The sequence below is a fragment of the Strigops habroptila genome, chromosome 8 (assembly GCF_004027225.2).
Source record: "Strigops habroptila isolate Jane chromosome 8, bStrHab1.2.pri, whole genome shotgun sequence".
NCBI lineage: Eukaryota > Metazoa > Chordata > Aves > Psittaciformes > Psittacidae > Strigops > Strigops habroptila.
Window position 1 is genome coordinate 39,657,127 of NC_044284.2, and position 24,569 is coordinate 39,681,695.

Here is a 24,569-nt window from a genome sequence, read left to right on the forward strand (position 1 = left end):
TGCGCGGCCCTCCCCCTGACGTCAGGGGGCGCGGCGGCGCGGGGCGTGGCGCGGGGCCGTGGCGCGGCGGCGGGCGGGGAGCGATGCGCGCCGCGGCCTCACGGGCGGGAATTTTCTTCCGGGGTGCGGCCCGCTCGGGGGGTTTCGCTTCCGGGACGGTGCTGCGGGCCCTTCCCACCCCCGCCAGGTAGGAACCGGCGCGGCGCGGGCCCGGGGGGACGGGCGGGCCCGGGCGGGGCGGGGCGCGGCGGGGCGGGGCGAGGGCCGGGCCCGCCCCGCCCGTGAGGCGCCGTCACGCCCGCGGGGGCCGGCGCAGGGGGCCGGGGAGCGCGGCCGCGCCCCGCCACCGTCTCTTCTTCCCTCGGGGGCGCCGGGCCCCCGCTGGCCGGGCTCGTCTCTCCCCGGAGGCCTCCGTGACCGCCCCCCCCGGGCTCGCCCCGTTCCTGTGGCCGGTGCTCTGTCCCGCGGGAGGGGAGCGGTGCGTTGTGAGCCCCACGGGCGGCGCGGCGTGGGGAAGGTGCAGCCCGCGGCGTGAGGGGAGGGCGGGTTTCGGTCCTGCTTGTCCACGCACCCCCAGGTGCGGGTCTTCGGGCATCTCCCGGCAGCTGTCAGGGCTAAAAATGAACCGTAATCGCCTGGGGAGCGGAGGCCTGGAGTCATCGCTTCTGAGAGATTCACAAGAGGGAGACCCGAGCACTGTTAAATTTGCTCTTTTAGCTGAGGCAGGGAAGGATGAGGAAGGCAGCATCTCATCTCAATTTAGAACTGCTATTGTTTTCATCTTTAGTAAGGTCTCATCATAATTTGAAAGTAGTCCAGCTGATCAGTTGTGATAAATCTCATCCCCAAAAGCTAAGACTTTCCAGTTCCACCTCGTCTATGCAGCTCCCCAGCTTGACAGTTTTCTGACAAAGGATACATTCAGAGCGAGCATCATCTGCTGCAGCTGGTCTGTCCCAGCTTTTTACGAGGGCCTGATGGATGGAATGTTTCTCCTGGTCTCGGTAGTTGCACTCGCTTCACAGGGTGAGAGGCATTTTCTGATAAAAGTCAAAGCTTCAGCTGGTGACACTTTAAATTGTATTAAAAATAGGTAAGTGTCTCAGTATGTTTTCTGTGAAGAGCACTGCTCAGCAGGAGATCCCACTCATCCTGCAGGTGAAGGCTGAGACGATGAACTTGCAGTCCAGCACCAGGAAAGACAGAAATGGAGATGTCATTGCGCTGCTGGCTGAGGTGCATAAGCTTATGATTGACCCTATATCCGGGAGGACAGAAACCATCTGCTGACAAAGCTAACCTGAACAAAAAAGCTAGATTCTCTTTCACCAGCCTATGACTGAGGTTGCCTACAAAGCATATCATAAAATGTCACTTCGTTGATATACTGAGGCAGATGAAGCTAGGTGGGTCCTTTTCTCCTGCCGCCACCAGTGAATGGATTTTTCCCTGTCTTTGGAGCAGAAGCTCGCAAATAGTTTTTCAGGCTCCCCTGGGAGCCTGACTTCTGACCAGGGCTGTACACAGCCACGCTCAGCAGTTAAAATCTGATTATTATTTTTTTCCCTCTCTTTCTGTATGTCCCGAGCTGACCCCCTGAGAAACGAATGGTCTGCCTCTGCCTCCCTCTGCCTCCCTCTCCCTCCTGCCTCACCTCCTCTGGCGAGCCTTCCTACGTGCTCGCTGCCTCAGCGGGGTGTTTCACCTCACCAAGGATGCTCGCATGCCTTTCCTTTGCCTGCTTGCCTTAAGAGAATGCTTTGGAGTTTACTGCTTTAGAAACTGGTGGTTTGAGAAGATTATGAGATTACAGGCTCCCCAGTCCTGTAAACATTTGCAGATGCTCAATATGATTTTGGCTGTGTGAGTGTTCCTAATGGTGAAAATGAGACAGCTCATTTGAGGAAAACACTGCGTGTGTGTAAATGCTGCGGGGTAAGTGCCAGAGATACCAGCCCCTTAAGAGAGAAAATTACTTATTCAGGTTATTTGCACTTCCATTTTTTTATTTTAATGACTATCGGTACAACACGAACACTGAGCAGACAGTGGGGAAAGATCAATTTGATAAGACTCAGTGTGTCTCTGTGGTTTGGGGTGGGACGTCGTGTAATGGTTAGCTAGTCCTGCTGCTGTATCCTCCAGCAAAACAAAGTATTACGAAGCTTGGTGGCCTTGATTGTGCTCAAGAGAACCCTGTTCCTCTGTGCTATATATTTTCTTTCTTTTTCTTTTTCCTTTTAAAGGGGAAGGGGGCAAAAAGTTTTCAGACCTTCTTACTACATTAGAAGAAAAAAGGAAGACAACAAGAGAGCACCTCCGTTTCCTCCCCTCTGCATGTTCCTCATAACGTTACCGGTAAGCCGTCGGATTTTCTATTTCACCTTGTTTTGTGTGTTTGAAATTGTGTTCTTAATGTTGTTTTGGCGTGGACTTTTTGTGGCTTTTATTGCTTCCTTCTAAATATAGGGGAAGGGAGAAGAAGCCTTAAGATGTGGCACTGTTAAGCTGCACCTTGTGAAGTTTTGTGCACCCCTGATCTCCTACCCCAGAGACACGCAGCCATCCGGCCATTTAGTATTCTCTTCGAATGACTTGACAAGATTGACAGGCTGTCCTGCAGCTTCAGGTTTAGTAACATATTTTGCCAAGTTTGCACAAAGTCTGCTTGGGCATATGAACGTGCGCTATCCTGCAGCGTTCATAAATTAAAAACCAAAAACATCCTCCGGAGGCACACATGCTTTCCTGTCTGCTAGTCCCTGGGATTCTGAGATTTCTCAGAGCAGGCACTATGATCCTTGGTATTCCCAGCCTGCCTGGAATTGTTTTGATATCTGCAGCACTCTGCTTAATGGACACTTGAGATTCCATCCAGCTTGGAAGCTGTTCATGCCATGAGTGGTCTTTAATAAATTTTTTTATTTCCCTTTTTTTTTTTTTTCTTTTAGGCAAGTTTACGTCTAATTTTGGATCATTCTGAATTTTTACCATATATGGTCAGTGCTCCTTTTCAGACTTTGCCAAAATGAAATGTGATGATTATAGAAAAATGAATTATGGAAGGGGAAGTAGGAGAGCTAGTTTGTTAATCCCCATTGTTCATAAGTTGTCTTTTGCTGTGTGCAATATCTCAGTCTACACAAACACCAGCTTCTTTTGCCAGCAAGTCACTTGTGCCCAGTGGATGGTCTGATAAGTTGGTGCTTAGAACTGGATGCTAGTGTTTTCTTTCACTGTCCTGTTATATATTTTCTGCCTTGTGTCAGAGATGGGAGATATGATGAATATCTTAGCTTTAATGATGTTCTTAAGATGCCTTGAAGCCAAATATGTGCTGGTCAGCTTTTGAAAAATCTCAGGAGGATTTAGGTCCTGGTGTCTCCTTCCTGATTCCTGTTCTACAAAGGAGGGATAACAATGTTACTTTCCTTTTTCAAAGTACTTAGAAGGTGCTAAGTATTTTAATCCATTATGCAATCAGTTGTCTATTTTTAGTACCTGAACCGTTTTTAATGTTCTTTTTACAATGCAAATGTGCCTTTACTGAGGCTGACAGAACGAACTGTGTCGAGCACTTAAGCCACAGGGAATGGGGATCTACAGGGGACTGGTTTAACATAACTCTTGTGAAAGGTGATGTACAGCACATAAAGATCAGAGAACTGCTGCCAGGCACTTGTAAATTAAACGGTGAGAAAGTTCTTTAAAAATTCCAGTCTTATAAACTGCATGAATGTAGGTAAAAAATGTTTTAAATGCAAATGATAGACTAGCTCTGTTAATAATGGTATTTCCCCCGCCCTTTCCAGTAGGGTTGTTTGCCTGCAACTGGGACAGCCATGGAGAAGAGTGGGAACATTCAGCTGGAGATTCCTGACTTCAGTAACTCTGTCCTGAGCCACCTGAATCAGTTACGCATGCAGGGTCGCCTGTGTGACATTGTGGTCAACGTGCAGGGGCAAGCTTTCCGTGCTCACAAGGTGGTACTGGCTGCCAGCTCGCCCTACTTCCGCGACCACATGTCCTTGAACGAAATGAGCACCGTTTCCATTTCTGTCATCAAGAACCCTTCCGTTTTCGAGCAGCTCCTTTCCTTTTGTTACACCGGTAGGATATGTCTGCAGCTGGCCGACATCATCAGTTACCTAACGGCCGCCAGTTTCTTGCAGATGCAGCACATCATAGACAAATGCACACAGATACTCGAGGGAATTCATTTCAAAATTAACGTGGCAGAGGTGGAAGCGGAATTGAGCCAGACCAGGACAAAGCATCAGGAGAGACCACCGGAGTCTCACCGGGTGACACCAAATCTAAACCGTTCTCTGAGCCCGCGTCACAACACTCCAAAGGGGAGTCGCCTGGGCCAGGTTAGCACCGTGCTGGACATTCGGGAGCTCAGCCCGCCCGAGGAGTCCACCAGCCCCCAGATAATTGAGCAGAGTTCAGACGTGGAAGGCAGGGAGCCCATACTACGGATTAACAGAGCAGGACAGTGGTACGTTGAGACGGGAATGGGAGACCGTGGGGGACGGAACGATGACGACGTCCGGGTACTGGGAGGAGTACGCATTAAAACCGAGAACCTGGAGGAGTGGCTTGGGGCAGAGCATCAGCCGTCGGGTGAAGATGGGAGCAGTGCTGAGGAGGTCACTGCTATGGTTATCGACACCACAGGCCATGGATCGATGGGCCAAGAGGCTTACGCGTTAGGGTCCTCAGGTGCCAAAGTGGTCAGGCCGACCAGCAGTGAGATTGATAGGTGAGTTTTCTTTAACTTAATTACTGACCTTGGCTGTAAGAGGAGATTGTGCAAGAATTTCACTTGGCTGGGTTGGAACTTGCTTTGGAACGTTTTCCCCTTCTATTTCCTGTGGCCATCTTAAGCATAAGCGCTGAAGGAATTTTTTTCCTGGTGTTAGGAAGTGTATCTGGTTTGGGTTGTAGTATTTCAGCTGGGTAGTGATCAGACCAGCATCTCCAGGTACAGGCTAGCTTGGGGAGTTGTTAGCACTGAGAGGTGCATAGGTTGGAATCTCTACCTCTCAGTGTTTCAACCTAGGTGATTTTTGTCTAGAGAACATGTTCAGTTCAGCCTCCGTAGATACGGGGCTCAGCATCAGAATTAACAAGGTCACATTCAATATCTGTTATGCAAAGTGTCATTGCAATGATGCCTTCTGATCTGAAAATCTGGGGGTGGTTCTGTCTGAGAAACAAGCCGGTCACCAGCGGTAGGTCAAGAGGACATTTTCTTCTTGGAGGTCCAGGGCAGCAGTGGGTCGTGGGGTTACATCTTCTGAAGCAATTGAAGTGGGGAGCCCAGTGGCCTCCACTTGTTTTGATTTATATGAAAGAGCAGAAAGCCTTTATTGAAAATAGGTGGTGAAATCTGCTGTGTTTTGATTCTCCATCCAACTACTTCCCCTCCACCCCAGCATTTGTTTTCTTGCCCTTAGCTCAGACCAAAGAACGGATCTGATAAAGGGCAGATCTGTAGTGTTTGGGGGGGTTGTATTTGTGGTTTTTCCCCTCACATCTGCCTCTCTTTTAGCTCAACCCCTCTGGTCCCATGGAGGAACAGCTACCTGGAAGCAGTGGATATTCTGTCGCTTGTCACCTAATAAATTAATCACTGGGAATGATCTTGAGCTGGCCCTTGGGAGAGTGATCCTTTCCTAGTTCCTTAACTCTTTTCCATGGATCAGCTAGCCTCGAGCATCTCTTTTTGCACTGCAACCAGTATCTACTGTTTCCCACGTGGAGTCCATCACATCACTTTTTTTTCACACTTGGAAAGGGGAGGAGTGGGGGTGGTGAATGAGGGGTGCCCTTAGAGAAATGGTTTCTTCTGTTGTCCAGTTCCTGAGTCACTGGGCCTATATCAATTTACTTGCAATAGCAACTGAAAAGCTGTCTCTTACTCAACTGGTAGCCAAATGACTCAGTTTTATTTTTCAGATGTTAAGACTGAAACCACAGACCAGTATGACTTGGTTTTTCCTTTATACTTGCGCTGTTCCGCCTCCTGTGTGTTAGCTGGTGAGGATGGAGCGATGCTACACAGGTGCCTCTATTGCTCACCTGTTGTTCTAAACACCGTAGTGACCTGATGCCCATTAAAAACTCCATTTACGCTCTTCCCCCACCCCACAGATTTAGCCCTTCTGGCAGCATGGTTGCTGTGACTGAGCGGTACAGATCAAAAAGCGAGTCTCCCGGGCGGATGGATGAGCCCAAGCAGCCCAGTTCCCAGGTAGGCAGATCAAGAAGTTTGCAAGTAAATGTTGGCATTGAAGAAAAAGGGGACTATTTTCTGATGAAGTACATAATATTTTGTATTTGCAAGCAATGCTGTGTGTGAAACAAGGACCTTTTACTGTTGCAAAGGGTTTAGTTGCTCACACTGAGAACGTATGCTGTCCATACGTGATTTAAAACTGATTTTGGCTGTTGTTCGGGATTTTGGCCAGATACCTGGAAAACACAAGGAATTTATCTTCTTGTCTGAGAGCATAAAAATCAATCCTCGTTCTGGGCAGGCCACCAACTCCTGAGGAGAAACCCCATTTGCCTGCGAAGTTGGATCGCCCTAAAACACTGGCAGCAAATGCCTGAGCTGATGGAGGAGGTGTTAGTTGGCCTGTGTGGAAGACTGAGGGGTGGCAAGCTGAACCTTTTCATGCTAGTACCAAACCCATTCCAAAAAGCCCTCCAGGCACTACACCAATAAGCCTTTAGAGTGGAGTGTCAAAGGACTGTAGATTTGTACAGATGTCTTTGTCTCATCCCCAAGGGACTGTGTTGCATAGCAGAATTTGCAACATAAAGTAGCTCTGAATTCTTTGCTTTTTGGGGGATTGGGCACAGTTTTAAGGGAGAGAGATGCAGAAATACAGGAGGGCAGTGTGCTGTAGCATGCAGCAAAGTGGGACACAGTGGTAATATCTATTCCTAATCATTTTGTCTATTGTTTTGTTGCATACAGTCAGTATCACAGTGCCGCTGTAGTGCAAGCGTGTCACCCAGCACCATGTAGAATGACTCTTGTGTGCCTGGCAGATAAGAAATGTGTCGGTTTGCAATCAAATGACTTTGCTAGAGGCAGATGAGGTGTTACCAGGCTGCTTTGCCCTTGAGTAAGACCAAGTGAAGCAAGGGGAAAGAAATCGTTATTGGTGTCTGCTAATTTTGTAATACACTTCTATAAAACAAATAATACCTTTTTGTTCCTTTTTTGCATAAGCTTTGTTTTGTGTCCTCAGAATACATCTAGAAAATTTCAGGTCAAACTAACCCTCTAGGGCAAATGTGACATACAAAGCAATTTTAGCTCTACGTACAGAAAAGTTGCTATTAGTTATCCATTGTGAGATGGCCTCAAATGTAAAACGATAGGCTGCCATGCACACGGGGAAGTTATCACCACCTTCCACTCTTCTGGTATTGCATTATCAATGCTAAAAATAGTCTGACCATGATCCCTGTCCAGTGGCAGTGGTAGAGTGGAAAGAAAGTACTATAGCTTTGTGCATATCCTTTAGTCCTGAGCAGTTTACCAGTGCTTGTACAGCCAGATTCAACAGTGCCTGGCACAGTTACACTGCTGCTCACGCGTGCACAGCCCTGGTTGCTGGAGGAGAAGCCCTCCTGCTGTTAACACTGGTTGCTTGTCCGTGTTCGGCATTGTTGGGAATCAGCATAATACTTGAGAGAGCAAATACTACATCCTCCACAGAGCACAGAGGCATTCAGGAGACTGTCTGTGCTCATTCTGAATACGATAGCCAGAAGTGTCTGCCTTAGCGCCTGAGCTCATGGTTCAGGGTTACCCTTGGCTGTTTGTCTTTCTGGCTTCAGAAAATGATGAGGAGCCAGCTTGCTGAGTGACTTGGGCCAGGCCTGCTAGCTCTCTGTGCTGCAGATCCTTCCCTGTAATGCCGCGGGGCTGGGATGGGTTACACAGCTATTGAGGCAAACGTGATTCATTATAAAATGAATCCTGAATAAATACCTGTGTAAAATGACACCTGAAGAGTATAAGATATGATTTGTACTTAATTCCACCTTTGTTTTACTGCAAGCTCATCAATTGGCTTCTTTTTATAACCTTTAGTAAGTAAAACAGAACGTGGTATACGGTATTTTGAGCAAAGTGGTCCAAGTTTTAAATAAAGTAACATGTATTGACACATTTGATCCACAACTCGATTGGCCACTGAGCGCCCTCCTGGCAAGGGCTGTCTTTTCTTCCCTGGATCTAGAAAATGACTTGGCAGAAGGGGCCGCGTAGCAGAGGTTTCTAATTGATTGCTCGTTTGTCTTCAGCCCCAAGGCTCCAGTTAAGCACTTAAATGTGTGCTTGAGGTTGAAGGCATTAGTGCTGCTGATTTCGAGGTTTGGCACATACTTCAGTGCTTTACTGGCTGGACTGGGGCCTGATCTTCTTTCCTGCAATTTGTTTTAGGCTGGTTGTTATTTAAATCTCCGTTGTTTCCTTTGCAGGGGGAGGAATCAGCCATGCTGGGAGTGAGTGGTTACGTGGAATACCTCCGAGAGCAGGAGGTTTCAGAGCGCTGGTTCCGGTACAACCCACGGCTCACTTGTATTTACTGTGCCAAATCCTTCAACCAGAAAGGCAGCCTGGATCGGCACATGCGTCTCCACATGGGCATCACACCTTTTGTCTGCCGCATGTGTGGGAAGAAGTACACCCGCAAGGATCAGCTGGAGTATCACATCCGCAAGCACACAGGCAACAAGCCCTTTCATTGCCACGTCTGTGGCAAAAGCTTCCCTTTCCAGGCCATCCTCAACCAGCACTTTCGCAAGAACCACCCTGGCTGTATGCCTCTGGAGGGGCCTCACAGCATCTCCCCTGAGACCACGGTCACGTCTCGGGGGCAGGCAGAGGAAGAATCTCCTCCACAGGAGGAGGCTGTTGCTGTTGTGGAGACGGCACAGGGATCTGTGTCCACCACTGGGCCAGATTGAAACACAGCTGCAGAGTCTGGGGAGAAAGGACCGTCTTCCCATTTTTGGCTCTAAAGTACCCGGCAGGCTGGTACTGTAATTAGTGCAATGCCACCACTGGACAGAAGGAAGCTCCCAAGATGTTGCCAAAATAGAAAAATCTTTCTCTCTCTCTCTCTCTTTCTCTCACACACCCACACACACACACACACACATAGAGTGTTAAAAGTTTTTCTCCCTTATTCCTCCTCCGCTTGGAGAAAAACAGAACAACTGTGTCAATCAACTTCTTATTCAGGGATCGACAGGATTTTAAATTTTTTTAATGTTCCGTAGTGATCTGAGATGAGCAGTCGTTTGTATTTCTCAACAGCATTTTGGCCCAGCAGCTGGGGCCCGCTGGCAGTGCCAGCGTCAGCCATGCAGACCCAGTGAGCCTAGTGTGCAGGACTGCTCCTTGCCATATCTGCTGGTCCAGCTCAAGGGGAGAGCAGGGGTAAGATGCCATTGCCTTTCTCCCTTCCCCAGGTAGCTACCACATTAAAGAAAACAAAAAGACTGTCCTGGTGGAACCTGCCTTGCCTGAGTGTATTTTCCCTGTCTTATTTTTGGTGTGTCTCTACATTTTTACTTAAACTATTATTTTAGGGCTCTTGGCTTGCCCCTTCCAGGCATGTGGCCTCAACGCCCCTTGTTGAAAGTGGGCATGGCTATAAAGCAGTATTCTAGAGGTCAGCAAAATTTGAAGCGCTTCGGCTACTGAAAGTGAAATTTAGCAGCTGTGAGGTTTGCATTAGACTCTGATGTGTTGGGAGAAGGGTTGGAGGGGTCTTTCTGAGGAGGCTGCTGATCTGGAGAGTTCAGAGCGCTCTGATGTCCTGACTGGTGCCTGCTTCAGGTGTTGCCGAGCGTTAGGAAGAGTTTTTCAGGACTGGCTGAATTGTGGAGTTAGAGGCTGGCTACCAAAGTCGTCCTTCACCCCTACTCCTCCCTCAACACGCACTTGATCTTTTATAACAGCAATATGGTACACTGAAATACTATTGTCCCAGCCAAGCAATTCTGGGTGGTTGCTTTTAAATGTGTTTCTACAAACTAGTTTGATAACTTTTTTATCAATGAAATGCAAAAAGAAAAAAAACCTACTTTATTTCCTTGTAACAGTTCAGGAAACTTAAAAGTGACTGGTTCCTAGAGCAATCACAACTCTGTCCTCTTGCATGGACTTAAACTTTTGTATTCTAAGCAGCTCTGATGTTTAGAGCAAGTTTAGGCTGGAGAGACATGCCTGCGTTGTGTATTGTAGGTGTTTGCACGTGCTTACGTGTTTCATAAACAGAAAAGCATGGGACAGGTAGATAAGTGCAAATATCTTGACATCTTTTGAAGAAGTTTTTTAAAAAATATGCAATACTCTTAAGAGTTTTCTCTGGTTCTGATGCCGAGTTGTTCATGATGCAGGGGGGAAATGAACGACAAGTTGCGCAGATGGGGTTTGGGAGAGGATGTTTGGCTTAAGGAGTTCTATTGAGGATATATAACATGTACAATAAGGAAGGATGAAGTTCTGATCCTTAAGGTGATGGGAGGAACAAGGAGACATTGAAAAAGAAATACACTTCATCTTGCTTTGGCAAAGCAAGCCGGGCAAGCAGTTAGAGCATGGGCTTGGCAGGCAGGAGGCTTACCAAGTGAAAATAAAGCTTGCCTGCAGGCTGACTGCACAACTTTGGGCACATGGAAACATCTCCAGCCCTCGCTTTCCCCATCTGCAAATTGGAACTAAGGATCATTTTCCTGCCCCTTTAGAGGGAAGAATCTGGAGAAGAGTAATGTATTCTTGCCTCACTTTATACATTTTTCTCTTTTATAAGTGAGGGCTCTTATTGTTCCTTCCATGTCTCTCGAAAATCAGATGTGGTTGTAATGGATTTGCGTGGGGGGAAGAGAAAGGCTTGGTGCCAGGATCATGTGTAACAGGGATGTGCTCCTAAGAGAGGAACCTTTGCAGGTGTTCTGAGCTGGGCATCTGCAAAGTACAATCTCATTGACCATTTCAAAGAGGAAAAATTGTATTCCACCTCCGTTTTCCTTCTGTCCCTTCTTCTTCCTCTCCTGTCAAGTGCATTGTCACACAGTGAATGATTTTCTAAGCGGCCACCTGAGGGACCAGCCCCACTGGGTTTCCTGTTGAAGGTCAAACAGGACTGTACTGAAACAGTAAGGTTGCCAGAGAGCAGTCACAGAAGATGAGATAAGAGGGTGGCTAAGGTAGGTTTCGTTGCAATCGAGGTGTGGGGAGGAGCGGAGACGTGCCTAGTATGCTGCTTTAGTCATAGCTTTTGAAATTACCAAAAATCAAAAAGAAAAAAGTTTAAAACTTTGAAATCCTATCCTGTTCACACTAGAAAGCATCAAAAGTGACTTTTAGTTGCTTAAAAGATTTTAGAGTGTTTTAAAATAGAAGTTTTAAAAGAATACTACCAAACTATAAAAACATAAAATTATTTATATACATATATTATATATAAATATAGTGGGAAAGTTTCCCTGCTAAGCTTGCTGTGAGGAGAAGGGTGAAGGTGCAGTAACTGCTATACAAGCAACATTTTTCCAAAACAGATGGCAACCAATCCATCAAAGCGTAGTGATGAAGGGCTGACATAAAATGATGAATGCCTTTGTTTGTGTGGCACAGCTTTGAGTTTCTTGAGCAGGTTTTTGTTTTACTGTATCGATACTGTGAACGGAGGAGCATCCCAACAGTCCAGGATGCCAGCGTTGCATCCTGTTTTGCTGATTCACTACTTTCAATTGGCCTGGTGAAAACCATGGAATTGGTCCTTCATGTTGTACTAGGCTAGTCTGAAAACAAAGCTTGTGAAAGGTTTTTATTTTTTCTTCTTTTATGGGTTGGGTGGGTTTTTTTGTTTGTTTGGGTTTTTTTTGGTGCAGAGGTTGCCACTGTATAAATGATCATTTCTGATTGCATGCAAAAGAGCCAATATTCTTGCCTGGGCCTCGCTGAGGTGAAGTTTATAGCTTGTAGCTAGAGTCAGTATAAGGTATGGTAGTGGGAATCATTTTAATATTATTTCTGTACATTTAATGGATGTGTATGTGTACGTATGTGTGGAAATCATGGTGTCTCTAGTGTTTTCTTGAACAGTGCTGAAAGCAATTTAAGCCCATCCGCACTAGAAGATGGAACCAGTTCAGAAGGAATTGTTTATTAAACTTTTCTTTCAGTGACTGATTTCCTCAGTGCAGATAAGGCCAAGGTTCAAGAAAAAAGGGGTTGGAGGTTGTATGCGGTATGGGAAAACCTCATGTGAAATTTCCGGCAGTGGTGTAGCTACCTGGAGCTGCTTTCCATAACAGAATGATACCATCTTCTGTTGCCTCTCCACTGGCACACTGTGTAGCTCTTTACAGTTGCATCAAAGCTGTAGAGAATCAGATGCCAACTTTCCAACTGCGAATGCTTCTGTGATGGGTTGAGGCACAGCTTTGCATTTCCACGTCTAGCTGCAGCTTTTTCCCCTCTGCCAAAACTGTGATTTCAACTGTGATTTAAGGAGGATGTAAAGAGAACTCTGTCGTGTTTTAATACCTCTGTACGTAACATTTCTGTCCGCTTCAGAGTTTGGGCTTACTAACCCATTTGTTTGCTTGCCTCAGGCAACAGGGGGAACACACTCTATTTCTGCAGTTTTCTTTCTTGGAGGAGAACACATTTCTTAGTTCTTTGCTGTGGCAGAGAAACCTTTCAAATGTGAATCGTTGTGGTTATCTCCTTAAGCCTGCAGAAAGCCCTGGTGCCAAGTCACAGCAGAGTGATGTGACTGCTCCCTGTGCTGCCAGGCTCCCTGTGAATATCTGTGAAAATAGCAAGAATTGTGTTAATACTGTGCTGCTGCTTTGGGGAAAAGCTGAACTTGTTCCTCTCAGGAGGATGACTGATGTGAAGCTGGGAAAGGGAAAAAGCAGAAGGTCTTTTTGCTGTCTTGCAGTGGGAGTATGTGAAAACAAACTATGCTTCTTATTTCCAGCAGCTAGATAGAGAGGGATGAACGAGGAGGCTTTATGAAATGTGAATTTATAACAGGAGGCTGAGAACACACTTAAAGCTGCTTAATAAGATCCCAGGATATCAGCCTGGTAAGAGTCAGAGCAGCTGATGCAGAAGGGCAATTCCTCACTTGTCCTCCCAGCATTGTCTGGCCATCAGGTTCAGTCCTTTGACTTACCTACAACTTCTCTACAATATTTTCAAGCTGTGATTTAACTTCCAGAAGTTTGGTGGCTGAAGGGTGGGAAGAATAGAAAGTGTTTTGTGTCTCTGCTGCTGTTTTAAGTCCAGCTGAGGTCAGTAGCAACTGCCTCTGTTCCTCTCCGACAGCTCTTCAGAGCTGAAATTGCATTTGGAACAAGCTGTGATCTTGCTGTAAAGCATAGCGGGGCAGGCTTGGTGGGGAGGGCACGGAGCCCTCTGTGAGATCAAGGACAGATATCTCCCTGCCTGTCCTGCTCTTGTTCTGTGACAGCTAGGTGACTGTTCCAGGGAAGGCTGTCCCACACCTTTACGCAATAGTACTGTCACTTAAAAGTTTGACGCTCATTTCAGTAAATGATTCTAAGCAGTCTGGTCTTCCAGCAGAGTCCTTCTTCTGCTTTCAGGTGATGCAACCATAATGATGCACTTGCAAGAGCAGAGTTGTAGCTTTTATTTGTTGCTGACTTCATCTCTCCTGCAGAACCCAATGCATAAATAGAAAGACACCTGAAAAGGTGCAGTTCATTTGGGTGGAAGGTAGCATGTGAGGTGGAGGGTCATGCATCTTTAAAACCAACAAAAATTGGCAACCCTTAATCTTGTTATTTCAACTTTAGAACATTCTCCTCTTTGTAAAAATCTCCTCTCCATGACATGCTTGCCTTACCAGCATCCAGGTGTTTCTGCAGATGATAAACACCAAATGCTGTTCTTGCTCTACCGGAAATATTTTTGGGATGGGAGAAGTCAAGGAGCTGTAATTCAGGAGACTTCTAATTTTTGTCAAGGTTTGGGCTCTGAGTTTCCCCTGGGAGCTGAGCCCGTAGCCAGGACTGCCGTCAGAAAGTCTGGGGTCTTTCAATGGCGCTGCCACTGACTGCCAGCATAGCCTCATCTCAGAGATGAGCATTACGCATATCATAAGGCGAGATCCATGCAAAGAGCTTTGACATCTTCAGTGTAAGGTCCTAAAGAGGAGCCAATTATCTTTATTTCAATTGTTATCATTCAAAGCATATTTTAATATAAAATACATACATATGTATGTATATGCATTTATATATAAATATATATATTTGTAACCAAATAAAAGCTAGACCTATGCAAACACTACTAGCTGCTGCTTGAAACTAATGTCTACCAGAACATTTTGGGATAGATTTGGAGTAGATTTGTTGGGTTTTGTTGTTGGTTTTGTTGTTTGTTTTGTTTTTTAATAAGATGCAGCAGACCAAACTTTTGCTGCAGTTAGTCTTACTAGAAATTTAGGTTATTCCTAATCTGGAACCCACTCAAGTGGGTTATAAAATTATCTGAAGAGTCCTACCATCTCTAAAATATTTCCATCTGCCTTGGTATTATTGCTGAAAGGCTTTCTTTTGCGAAACATAGGTAAACACGGAGGCTGGAACTAGGAGAGACTGAATGTGATGTTTGGGAGATAGCTAGAAGAGAAGTAGAATCAAGAAAAGACTGGGAACATTTTCTTTTGGATGTAGGATTGTGTTGGCTTCAAGGAATCTTCCTCCTGGTGAAAATGTCTGTCACTGAGATGGGGGCAGTGATCGAAGCATCCCCAGGCTGAATTCTGGTCCCGGTGGAGGTATCAGAAATCTTCCCACTGAATCTGATGGTACTGGACTTCAGTCTGCTGGGAGAAATTTCATGTGGTTTCAACCATTTCTTTGTGTCAGATCCAATCTTAGCTTTTAGGATTAAGTACAATATATCCAGCTGTAATCTTCAGTGCCCTTTGACTTTCTATTCCTGGTACTGTAGACAATTCAGGTTTCCTATAACATTATCCTTATCCCAACTGTGAACAAGTTACTACTGCTTCTTATAATTTATTGTCTTTCTGTTCCTGAACGTCTGTGTGATCAAGCTGTTCACCAGCACCACCTTCCAGTGCTTCATTAGCTTTTATGCACAGGGAATTGTTGCAATGCTTAAGTTGACCATGCTAGTTGGAAGAGTAGAAGCCTTTGGAAAATGACTTTTGCTTCCTCTAGCTGTCATTAGGGAGTGCACACACACATACCTGTATATACATATATATGTATACGTATATAAAGTATTTCAGTATAAACTCATTTAGCATTATTCTTATTTAATTTATATTTTAATCCAATTGTAAACCAAAGTATTACAGCTTGTGAAATGATGTGTCTCAGAAATAGGAGGAGCCTTTTTAGACGGGAGCTCTGAAAGATCTTTGCTGACAAAAGCACAGATACGAATAAGACTTAAGAACTCATGCTGCTGAATCCTAGAGATTTGCAGCCTTGGAAGGATTTAAGACCTGCTGGGTAAAGTTTGATGGTGGGAAGGCAGTGTGAGTTACCATTTTAAAACAATGTTTTGGGGTTTTTTTGTCATCCAGTATAACTTGGTATTGGAGGAATTGCTACAAAAGCAGTGTGGTGGGGCATCTGATGAAATGAGGCGTGTGGTTAAAGCATGGTTAAAGCTAAGAAGACGATGCCGTGTATTATTGTTTGCTTCTGGTGTCTTCTGATCACAGATCCGGACTGAGGTGTGCTGTGTTCAGCTTTGGGCATCTCCATATTGCCTTGTTGAACATCCCTGCAGGGAGCTGGTCAGTTGGTAGTTTGAGTGAGCACGTTAAAAGCATGACTCAGTGGCATTTCTACTGCTGGACTTTTCCAGCAGAATCACTCTGGAGTCTGCCATCCTCCTGTGCCTGGTCACAAAACCTGGGGCTTCTGCCCTGCCTCTTGAATTGGGATCCTTTAAGAAAGTACAAGGACTTGCCTACTAGACTGCCTCAAGGAAATCTCCTGCAAGGGAAAATGAGGCAGGAATTTAGGAGTGAGTTTGCTGTGTATGCTCTACCATGGATCTAAAGTGATTCTATATGGTCTTCTGCCTGACCCATTCCTTGTAAATGCAGGCTTTGGATGAATTTTTGTAAGCATGCATAGAAAAGATGGGACAGGCTGTCTTAGTGCTAGGACTGCTTCTGCCTGCATTCCGCTTGGCTCACTGTTTCTTGCTGCAGTATCTGATAGGGGTTGGAGTTGAGAGGTGTTTGTTGAGATGGAGTACAGCGGCCACCGGACCAGGTGCTCCTGGGCTTTGGCTCATCTATGCTGTCAGAGCGACTAAAGCTCTGAACCCAAGAGGCAGGGTTCAGGGCCTTCTGAAGACTTGGAGATTGCAGAGTTATTCATGGTACTGAATGGTTTTGTAGGACAACAAGTATGTTCTGGCAAGCCTAGAAATAAAAAGGGAGAAGAAAGCAAATCAGACTGTAGTCTGGCACAAGTGGGAGCTAGAGAGAGGAAGCCACACAAACAGCCACTGATGTATTTAGTGTCTAGTTTATAGTTCTAGAAAACCAGCCATTGCTATTTACTGATATCTAGAGGTGATTGTGGGTTTTTTTAGTGACTTTTGTGGAGGTGCACATTCTGCTGTCACCAGTGGGATGAAAAACTGGGTTCAGAGATAAAATCTTGCTGATTCTTCTGTGCCAGGGAGTAACTGCCTTTCCAAGGAATTAACTACCACTAAGAACATATTAATCTCTTAAATCTCCCACAGGCTTCCCTGTGTCTCTTATATTGAGCAAGGTGGTGGCCCATGTACCTTTGTTGATCACATAAGTTCATTTAATACTCCCCAGCAGGATTAGTGCATACTCGCAGCTCATGGTATATCATGCACTCTGTCAGCCACTCACAGTACAGATTTTAGCTACTAGATCTGGCAAATGTAAAAAGACTGTAAGCTAATCTTTTTGTAATTGTAGTCGCCAGGTATTAATGGGTTCAGTACAAGACCCCTTCTGTGCTGCATGCTGTGCTAGTGCATAGAAACATCTATCTGTCACATCAAATTCCTTTTGATTGAGGCATCCTGTAAGCAACCTCAGTGCAAAGGTGCTTCTGAGGGCAGCTATCAGAAGAAACTGGTCTGATACCAGCAGCAGATCCCATCTAGCTGCTGTGTCAAATAGCATTTGCTCTGATAAACTGGGTAAAAGAAAAAGGGAAAGCAGGATCAGGAGAAGAGAGGTACCTTAGACCAAGCGCTGGCTGCTAATTGAGCAGAAAAGGGTTATTTGGTTGAGACAGTGGTGTATGTGGAATTTCTGTAATTTTTTTATTCAAATAACTTTCAATAACCTTTTTTTCACCAAAAATTTCCCAAGTTCATTATGTAGTAGCACTTGCGTCAGTATGCTGCATCCAGTGGCTCCTGGGTGTTTAGTGGGTTGGTGATGATATGTTAGCTGGAGGCTTTGGGTGAGGGAGTTATGAATGCAGGCTGCTGGCTGTCTTTCCATATAATCATTCTGATGGCTTTAGGACACAGACCAAAAATGCTTCTTTTTGTTTTAAAGCTTTAATCCTTTTCATGGAAATGTTGAAAAAAATCTTAGCTCACTCCCCAGTTATTTTTATGTTCTGTTCAGCTGGATTCTTATCCAGCATCCATATGTGATCTAAGAACAATTTCTGTAACACCCACAAGTAGGACTTTGTAGGACTGTGCAGAACTCTGCAGATCACAGAAGGCTTAAAACCTGTGGCTGTAGGAGGTGATGTTTGTAACATGGTTTTCATGCTGTCATAGAGGTTGGGAGGGATGAGGAAGGGTCTTTGCAGAGATCCGGTCTCTGTCGCAGTGTGGATGGAGTCACTGGGCACCATTGCCTGCTTGTAGGGGGCTTTGAGGTTAAAGGTACAGCTGGGATTTTCCTCAGATTTTCCTTGTGGCTTCCCACTGCATGAGTGCTTCAGTAGTAAACAACAGACTGCTGCCGTCAGCATCAGGAACGCAGTCAGCATTGAGACTGTGTGTCAGGACCCTGTGCGGGAATCTTAGGAGGGGAATTATGCACCTTCAGAACTAAAAAGTTGAACTTGTCAAAGGCTTTTGTGAATGAGGAGTTAAACCTGCTTTTGGCAGGGTGGTGGAGCAGGCCTGAGGGTTTTGGCTGTTAACATATATTCAGATCCTTGTTTTTGCAGGGTGAGATGGGCCATTTCAGAAATCTGGGCAAGGAAAAGTGGTAGCGTTTGAACTCCGTGTTCTCATTCCAGGTTTGCACCGAGAACCGCACCAGGTATGTGGATACCATCGATGGGGTGGCTGGGAGTTGTATACATTACATCAAGGGATGCTGGGTGCCCCATGCCAGAGCTGCCCCAGGTAAAAATGGGCAACTGTGGAGACCAATAGGATGGTGAAGTGTTCCCCAAAAGTGGTCTGAGCTGTGCTGGTCGAGCTTTCAGGGTATTAGCTCTCTAATGAGCTGGTGATAAGTGTTGGGAGGGGAGTGGGACACATTTCACTGTAAGCTACTTGCACGGTGTTTCTGCAGAGCCACGGGGCTGTGTTGTATGAGCACAGACCTGCACAGTCTCCCCCTTTGCTCATCCCCTACTGCTGTACACAGCATCAGTGGAGCTGGCCAAGCTGAAACTGTCTCCCTGAAAATAAGAGGGTGTTTACCTGCAAAACGTGGCACAGGAAGGAAGGCAGAGCAACATGGGAATTGTGCCCCAACTAGAGCCAAGACCTTTTAGCCCTGGGGGCAGACAGCTCAAGACCTGTCACTGAGGGAAGGGGCTCAGGTTTTCTTGTTACCTAGAGGGAAGCTATCATGTCTGCTGGAAAAAAGCCGCATGTGTGGTCTGGGGTAATTCTTGCTAGGAAACCAGTTGTATTACTGGTTATATTGCAGCAGCAGAATAGTTAACAAAATACTTCATTTTGTTAAAAAAAAAAGTGTTACTTCTAAGCTGGTGATGGTGACCTGCTTACATAATCTAGTGTGTGATTCACATCACACCTCTTATACAGCTGGTTTTATTTCCCCACCTTAGAAGTGGTGGCAAATCTCGCTACAGCCGCAGACTCACTGCAGCCTGTACACGGGGAGAGGCCTTTTCCCTCTATGCTGCTAAGCACTGTAAAGGATTCAGTCTTCAAAAGGATGGAAGACAGCAGCACTTCAATCACACAGATAGTTTGCCTACATTAGCCAGAGTTTCTTTAGGTAGCCAGGGGCACGCCATCTGGTTCTTTCTAGCCTGAGCCATTTGTTGTAGCAGGGAAGAGATCTGCAAAGTGCAAACAGAAATAGTGAGGAAAGGAGGTTGGCTTAGCAGGGAGGAGGGAGACAGCAGAAATGTGAAGAGGGCTCATTTGTTGTCAGCAGTGGCTGGGGCTGTTCGCGCTGGAAACCAACAGGAGGTGTGGGCAGAATAGGTGAAACAGCAGCAAAGCGTCACTGGGAAGAAGCATGCAGGTGTGTCTAGCATGTTGTGGGTGCTGTGGGCAGGGAAATGCTGGTTTTAGAACCTGCATACGTTCAGGAGCATGCAGGAAACCCTCCTGCCTTGGGAGACAGGCATGCAAAGACGCTTATACGCTGTCCTGAAATTTTAGAGCTGAGTATCACCAGTGTTTTCCATCCTGCAGCTGTGAATGGTAACAAAGGAAAATGAGTCAGTTCCTCGTGGAGGCAAATTTACTGTGCGGATTTCAGAAACTCCATTGGAAGGAACTGAGGGGTGGCAAGTGAAGGCTGGAAATGGGTAGTATCAGAGATTTCAAAGTGCCATTTTCTGAATGTTAGGTTTTCTAGCCTGTGTTTAAGCTGTTGAAGCTGTTGAAGACTGAAGTGTGCTCAGCAGCCAAGGGGAGGGTGTAGAGAAGATGGAACCAAACTCTTCTCAGAGGCACATGGTGAAAGAAGGAGCAGCAGTAGGCAGAAATTTATACAAGGGAGGTTCAGGTTAGGTATTACAAGACATTTTTTCACTGTGAGTATAGCCAAACAGTATTCGAACAAAGCCTCCCACCCTCCCTTATTTTGGACTTCTCTGTTACTCCCCTGGCATATAAAATATTGGTCCACCTCATGCTACAGTGCATAATACATAACAAGGGATAGAGACTTTTATCCTACCAGTGCATTTCCAGTTAGTTTTGGTTTTTTCATTTAACAGTGTTTAATCCATGAAATAGCATCTTGTGTGCCATGGTCTATGGAGAAGTCCAGCTGCTCCCCACGCGTGAGTGCAGCCTCCAGGTTCCTGTTTCCATTAGACTACGTCAAGCTGTATTTTTTTTTGTTACTTTTTTTTGGTATTATCATGTAAAAATGGGCAGCTTTAATGGGCTTCCTAGTTCATATCAGTTAAGCTTTTGAAACATATTCAGGTTTCTCTTAAATACTGCTGTGTAAGTTCCTTATTTAATCTGACATATTCCAGTTTATTATTTTACTGCAGTTATCTAAGGCAGTACTTAAAAAAAAAATCAGTGCATTAATTTTTTGCAGACTGTCAGCTATGTTAAACCTCCAGCTTTACTTAGTTTTTGTCAGTGTACTTAACCCCCTCCCCCTCAGATCTATGGTTAAATGTCTTCATTATTTTTATGTTGCAGTGAAGCTTATTTATTTAAAAATTCCTGCTATCTTTGCAGTCAGACCTAATACTATTGGCTATGAAACTGTGAAACTAATTAGAAATGAAAAATGAAGCTAGATTGGTTAGTTTTACTGCTGGTTGTAAAATACAAAAAATAGCAGCATAAAAGGAGAAAAATACAATTGAAATTACTCAGTCTGGGGTGGGGGGAGGAATCACAAGACTATGGCTGAGAAATTTCTTGGAAATGAGTTTTAACCTGATGATGTTACTTTGCTGGTTCCTCATTTGGTCAAGTTTAAAAGCTGTTTCTTGAGACTGAGAAGTTTGTCTGGGGTCTGTTCATTCATTTATGTGTCTAGGGCATTGGTTTGATATGGGAGTTTGTGCTCCCGTCATGTTCTGTTCTTAGAGTTTACATGTCTAAGGAAACTCTATGGATTACTGTGAAGCTTTTGTTTAATACTTCGTTGCATGTAAATTGGTAACTGAACACAGTTCTTGGCTTAAAGAGGTGAGGGCTGGTGGGGAGGAGGAAGGTGCCATTTTATCTCAGAGGCTGGCAGTGCAATTCTCCCTGTGACAGCTTTGATTTTGGCAAGAGGTGTGAAGCCTCGTCACCCCTGTGGCTGTCTTCTTGCCCGCAGCGTGCTTTCAGTCAGCTGCACCCATGCCAGAGTCAAGGTGAATTAGTCTTAAGTGCTCTGTAAGAACACAGGGATGTTTGCACAGGCTGAGGGCAAACTGGATCTCTGATGGAGATGCAGGGAATGATGCTGGAGGTGGTGCACAGGTACTTTTCTCATGTGTTAGAAGGTTTCCTAAACCAGGGTTATGCTGTTGTGGGGAGCAGCCCATGTGGAGGGCAGGTGAATTCTGGATGGAGAGTAGAATTTTGTCATACCCTTTGCTTGAGACTAGTTCCTTTTGCCTCCCTTAAAGCACTTGCCTGGGCAGAAAGCTGACATGCGACAGCTTCCAAGGCTACGCTGTAACAGGGCAAGTGCCTGTGAGAAATAGTTTGAATCAAAAGGGGAGTGTTGTCATTCAAATAATGCATGTTTCTTTTGTGTTTGCGTATGTAAAATTGCTAACAGTTAGGAGTTAGGATTACTCTCGCCAAGGGGTGCGAGAGTAATCCTTCTTGGTGGTAAACCAGGGACTTTTCTGAATAAGCTCTTTTAAATGCTCAGTTAGGAAGAGAATAATATGCAGCCATATGTTCTTGCAGTAACATATTCCTCACCTTGTGCCCCAGGCCTACAGGGAGGGTTAGCGAAGGACAAGAGAAGCCTCTATCAGAGGTTAGCTCACAGGAATGAAAGCAAGCTATTCAAAGTACTGCTTTTGTCTGAGAAGTGAAGGGAACCGGTGCAGTTTTCCCCTAAGCCTCTGGTATCTTGAACACTAGCTGAAGCTCCCACGAACTAAGCCCCAGTTGTCTCCCAAGCTGCCCTCTGTCCCCTCCTTTCCCCGGCGTCACCCCCTCTTTCCTGTACAACACTGTGAATATGACACCGGTAGCTCTTTTTAACGTTTCCATTTAAACTGCTCAGAGCATGAAATGCTGACCTACGCTGTCACGCAGTGACGCTGTAGCGGACGAGCTGTGACCGAGAGCCCTGTTCAGCTGAGCAATAACCTCCAGACGGGGCACTGATGGTTGAGCACTTCCTTGCAGAGCAATGGAGGAGCATTGTATCAAGAATTAACAATGTTAAGTGGCTTTGCATAGCAATTTGCTAATCAAATTTGATTTCGTAACGAACTAAACTGACAATCAATTTCTAAAATATAAAAGCCTCTTAGAGGGAATAGTCAAGTATGTCTTCAACAGAAAGATTTAACTGGGATAACTTTTAATGAAGAGCACAGCATTTGTTTCCTTTTTTTTGTTTTGTTTTTTTTTTTGAGCAGTCACTCTGGAAACGGAGTCACATTCAGCAGCAGAAGATTCACAGGACAGTAACTACCTCTCTCTCGCAGAGTGCTGAGGTTACCACGCTACACACTCTTATCAGCAAAGCTTTCACTTAAAAGAGATTTGTTTTCCTTACCTCTGTGTTTCCGAAATGCAGGTCTGCTCTGTAAAGTGACTCTGAAAATGGCATCTGGCAGGAGCAGGGGGAAGCCTTTCGGGGTCCATTGTCCCTCTTTGCTGCCAGTTTCTTGCTGTGACCCTTGCAGGTTTGCTCTGGGGCTGCGACAGTTCAGGGTGGATTCCCTACTTCACGTATTCTGTGTAATAGCGAACTGTCCCGCAGGCCAAAGGCTGCTGCCAGAGCTATGAGACTGCGGGCTCCACTTCCTGCACTGGGGAATTAGGTAGTGGTGTGGAAGGTAAGGGGAGAATCCATCTCCCTCCTGCCTCCAGGGGAGCAGGCAGCAGTAAAAAAAGCAATAAAATATAAAACACTTTTATACGTTGTTCATTAGTCAGCAGATCTAACTCTGCAAATTTATATATATATATACACAAACACATTCAGAGAGCAGATCTCTCATGTGAAAAGGTGCCATTTTTTTTCTAAACAGAGTCCCTTTCCAAACTAGAACAGCACTTTAAATAGGTTCCTCTTAAAGAAAAAAAAAAAAAAAAAAAGAAAAAAAAAAAGAAAAGAGGAAAAAAAAAAAAGAAAAACCCTTTAAGGAAGAGATGCACTTTAAATCATGAGTATGGCTGTTGCTGGCCTTGAGACACAGCCGTACAGGTAGGTGGCTTCTTGTCAGCCAGAGCCTGGGAGGGAGCGATGTTGCCAGACCCTCGGCTGCCACCGGCAGCCCAAAAACTACCGCAGCTCTACCTCCCGCTCCCGCAGCCCTCCCGGCCTGGCACCGCCCCTGCCGACACTACAGACAGGAGTTCCCACCGCAGCCACAACGCTGGCTGCAGCTCAGCCATGCTGTAGCACTAACAGGACCGGCACGCAGCGGCCTGTTAGAATACTTTTGTAATCGGTCAAGAAAAACCCACCCTTGCCTGTAAAAAATAAACCCCATTTGTAATAGGTCAGAAGTTACACCCAGTTACAACGCAGCAGATGGCCCATTCACCTGCACTGGGCTGAGCTAAGTTGAATGAACAAAGCCAGGACAAAGTTGTTACTGGGGTTGTGGGTTCAGTGTTCTGTTTTTTTTTCCTATAACATGGATATGGAGCCCTAGTCAGTTCAGTTTTGTTTGTTTGTCTTTTTAAATACAAGTTTGTGTGTCCCACATTGATTCTGCTCTGACCGGGGTTGCAGAGTAACCATCTGTAAGAAAAATTGTGCTGTCACTTTCAACTGTTGACCTATATATCAAGCTTTTTAGGACAGGTGTCCTAACATTCAAGACTTACTTTCCCAGTTAAGAAATTTCCTGCTGTACTAATTCTCTTATTTTTGGTTGCAATCCTTATTTCAAGAAAAAAAGTCAGTGTTCACACTAGTCTGCAGTAGGTTGAAGTGTGAGCCTGCTGTGTGCAACTTGTGGATAGCAGACTGTTCTTCAATGATTTTCACAAGCTGTTCCCAAGCTGGTTTGCCCACCATCGCTTTCCTTCTCCTCTTCCAGTGGGAGCTGGCAGGCAGAAGCTCTTTGGAGGGGCCGCTGGCTCTATGGCCAATGGCATCCAGGGATGGCCAGTGCTGCTGGAGGAGGGGCAGGCAAGGGTGGTAAGAGAACCAGAGCTGGGGAAGGGGGGGAAATAAAACCAAGGTAGAGGCGACTGTACAATTGCATTGAAAGCAGTTTAGCAAAAGCGCTCTCGTTGGACAGCTTTAAGAACAATGTGAATGAAAACTTAGCAACTTGGGTAGGAATCTGAAAATTCTATAAATGTATACTTGAAATTCTGTTTGTATTAAAAAAATTTGCATTTTCTTCTTTCTTTTAACACTGTGTAAAAGAACATTATGCATGTG

The 24,569-nt window shown here is 45.5% G+C and overlaps 1 protein-coding gene across 7 annotated transcripts; it reads left to right on the top strand.

Moving 5' to 3' along the window:
- Positions 1-69: 69 nt before the first annotated feature.
- Positions 70-23,246, top strand: ZBTB37 (zinc finger and BTB domain containing 37). 7 transcript variants are annotated; one of them, XR_003992463.1, is made up of 6 exons: positions 70-187; positions 2,247-2,358; positions 3,816-4,765; positions 6,160-6,259; positions 8,509-11,247; positions 18,253-23,246. XR_003992463.1 is itself a non-coding variant. In XM_030493471.1 (5 exons), the coding sequence occupies exons 1-5, from the start codon at positions 84-86 to the stop codon at positions 8,995-8,997; spliced, it is 1,755 nt and encodes a 584-aa protein (XP_030349331.1). In that variant the 5' UTR covers positions 70-83; the 3' UTR covers positions 8,998-19,002. The 7 variants fall into 7 exon arrangements, 2 of the variants coding, with proteins under 2 accessions (XP_030349331.1, XP_030349332.1); XR_003992461.1 differs by having other exon boundaries at positions 8,509-18,347; positions 19,111-20,986; XR_003992464.1 differs by having other exon boundaries at positions 8,509-18,347; positions 19,921-20,986.
- Positions 23,247-24,569: the final 1,323 nt, after the last annotated feature.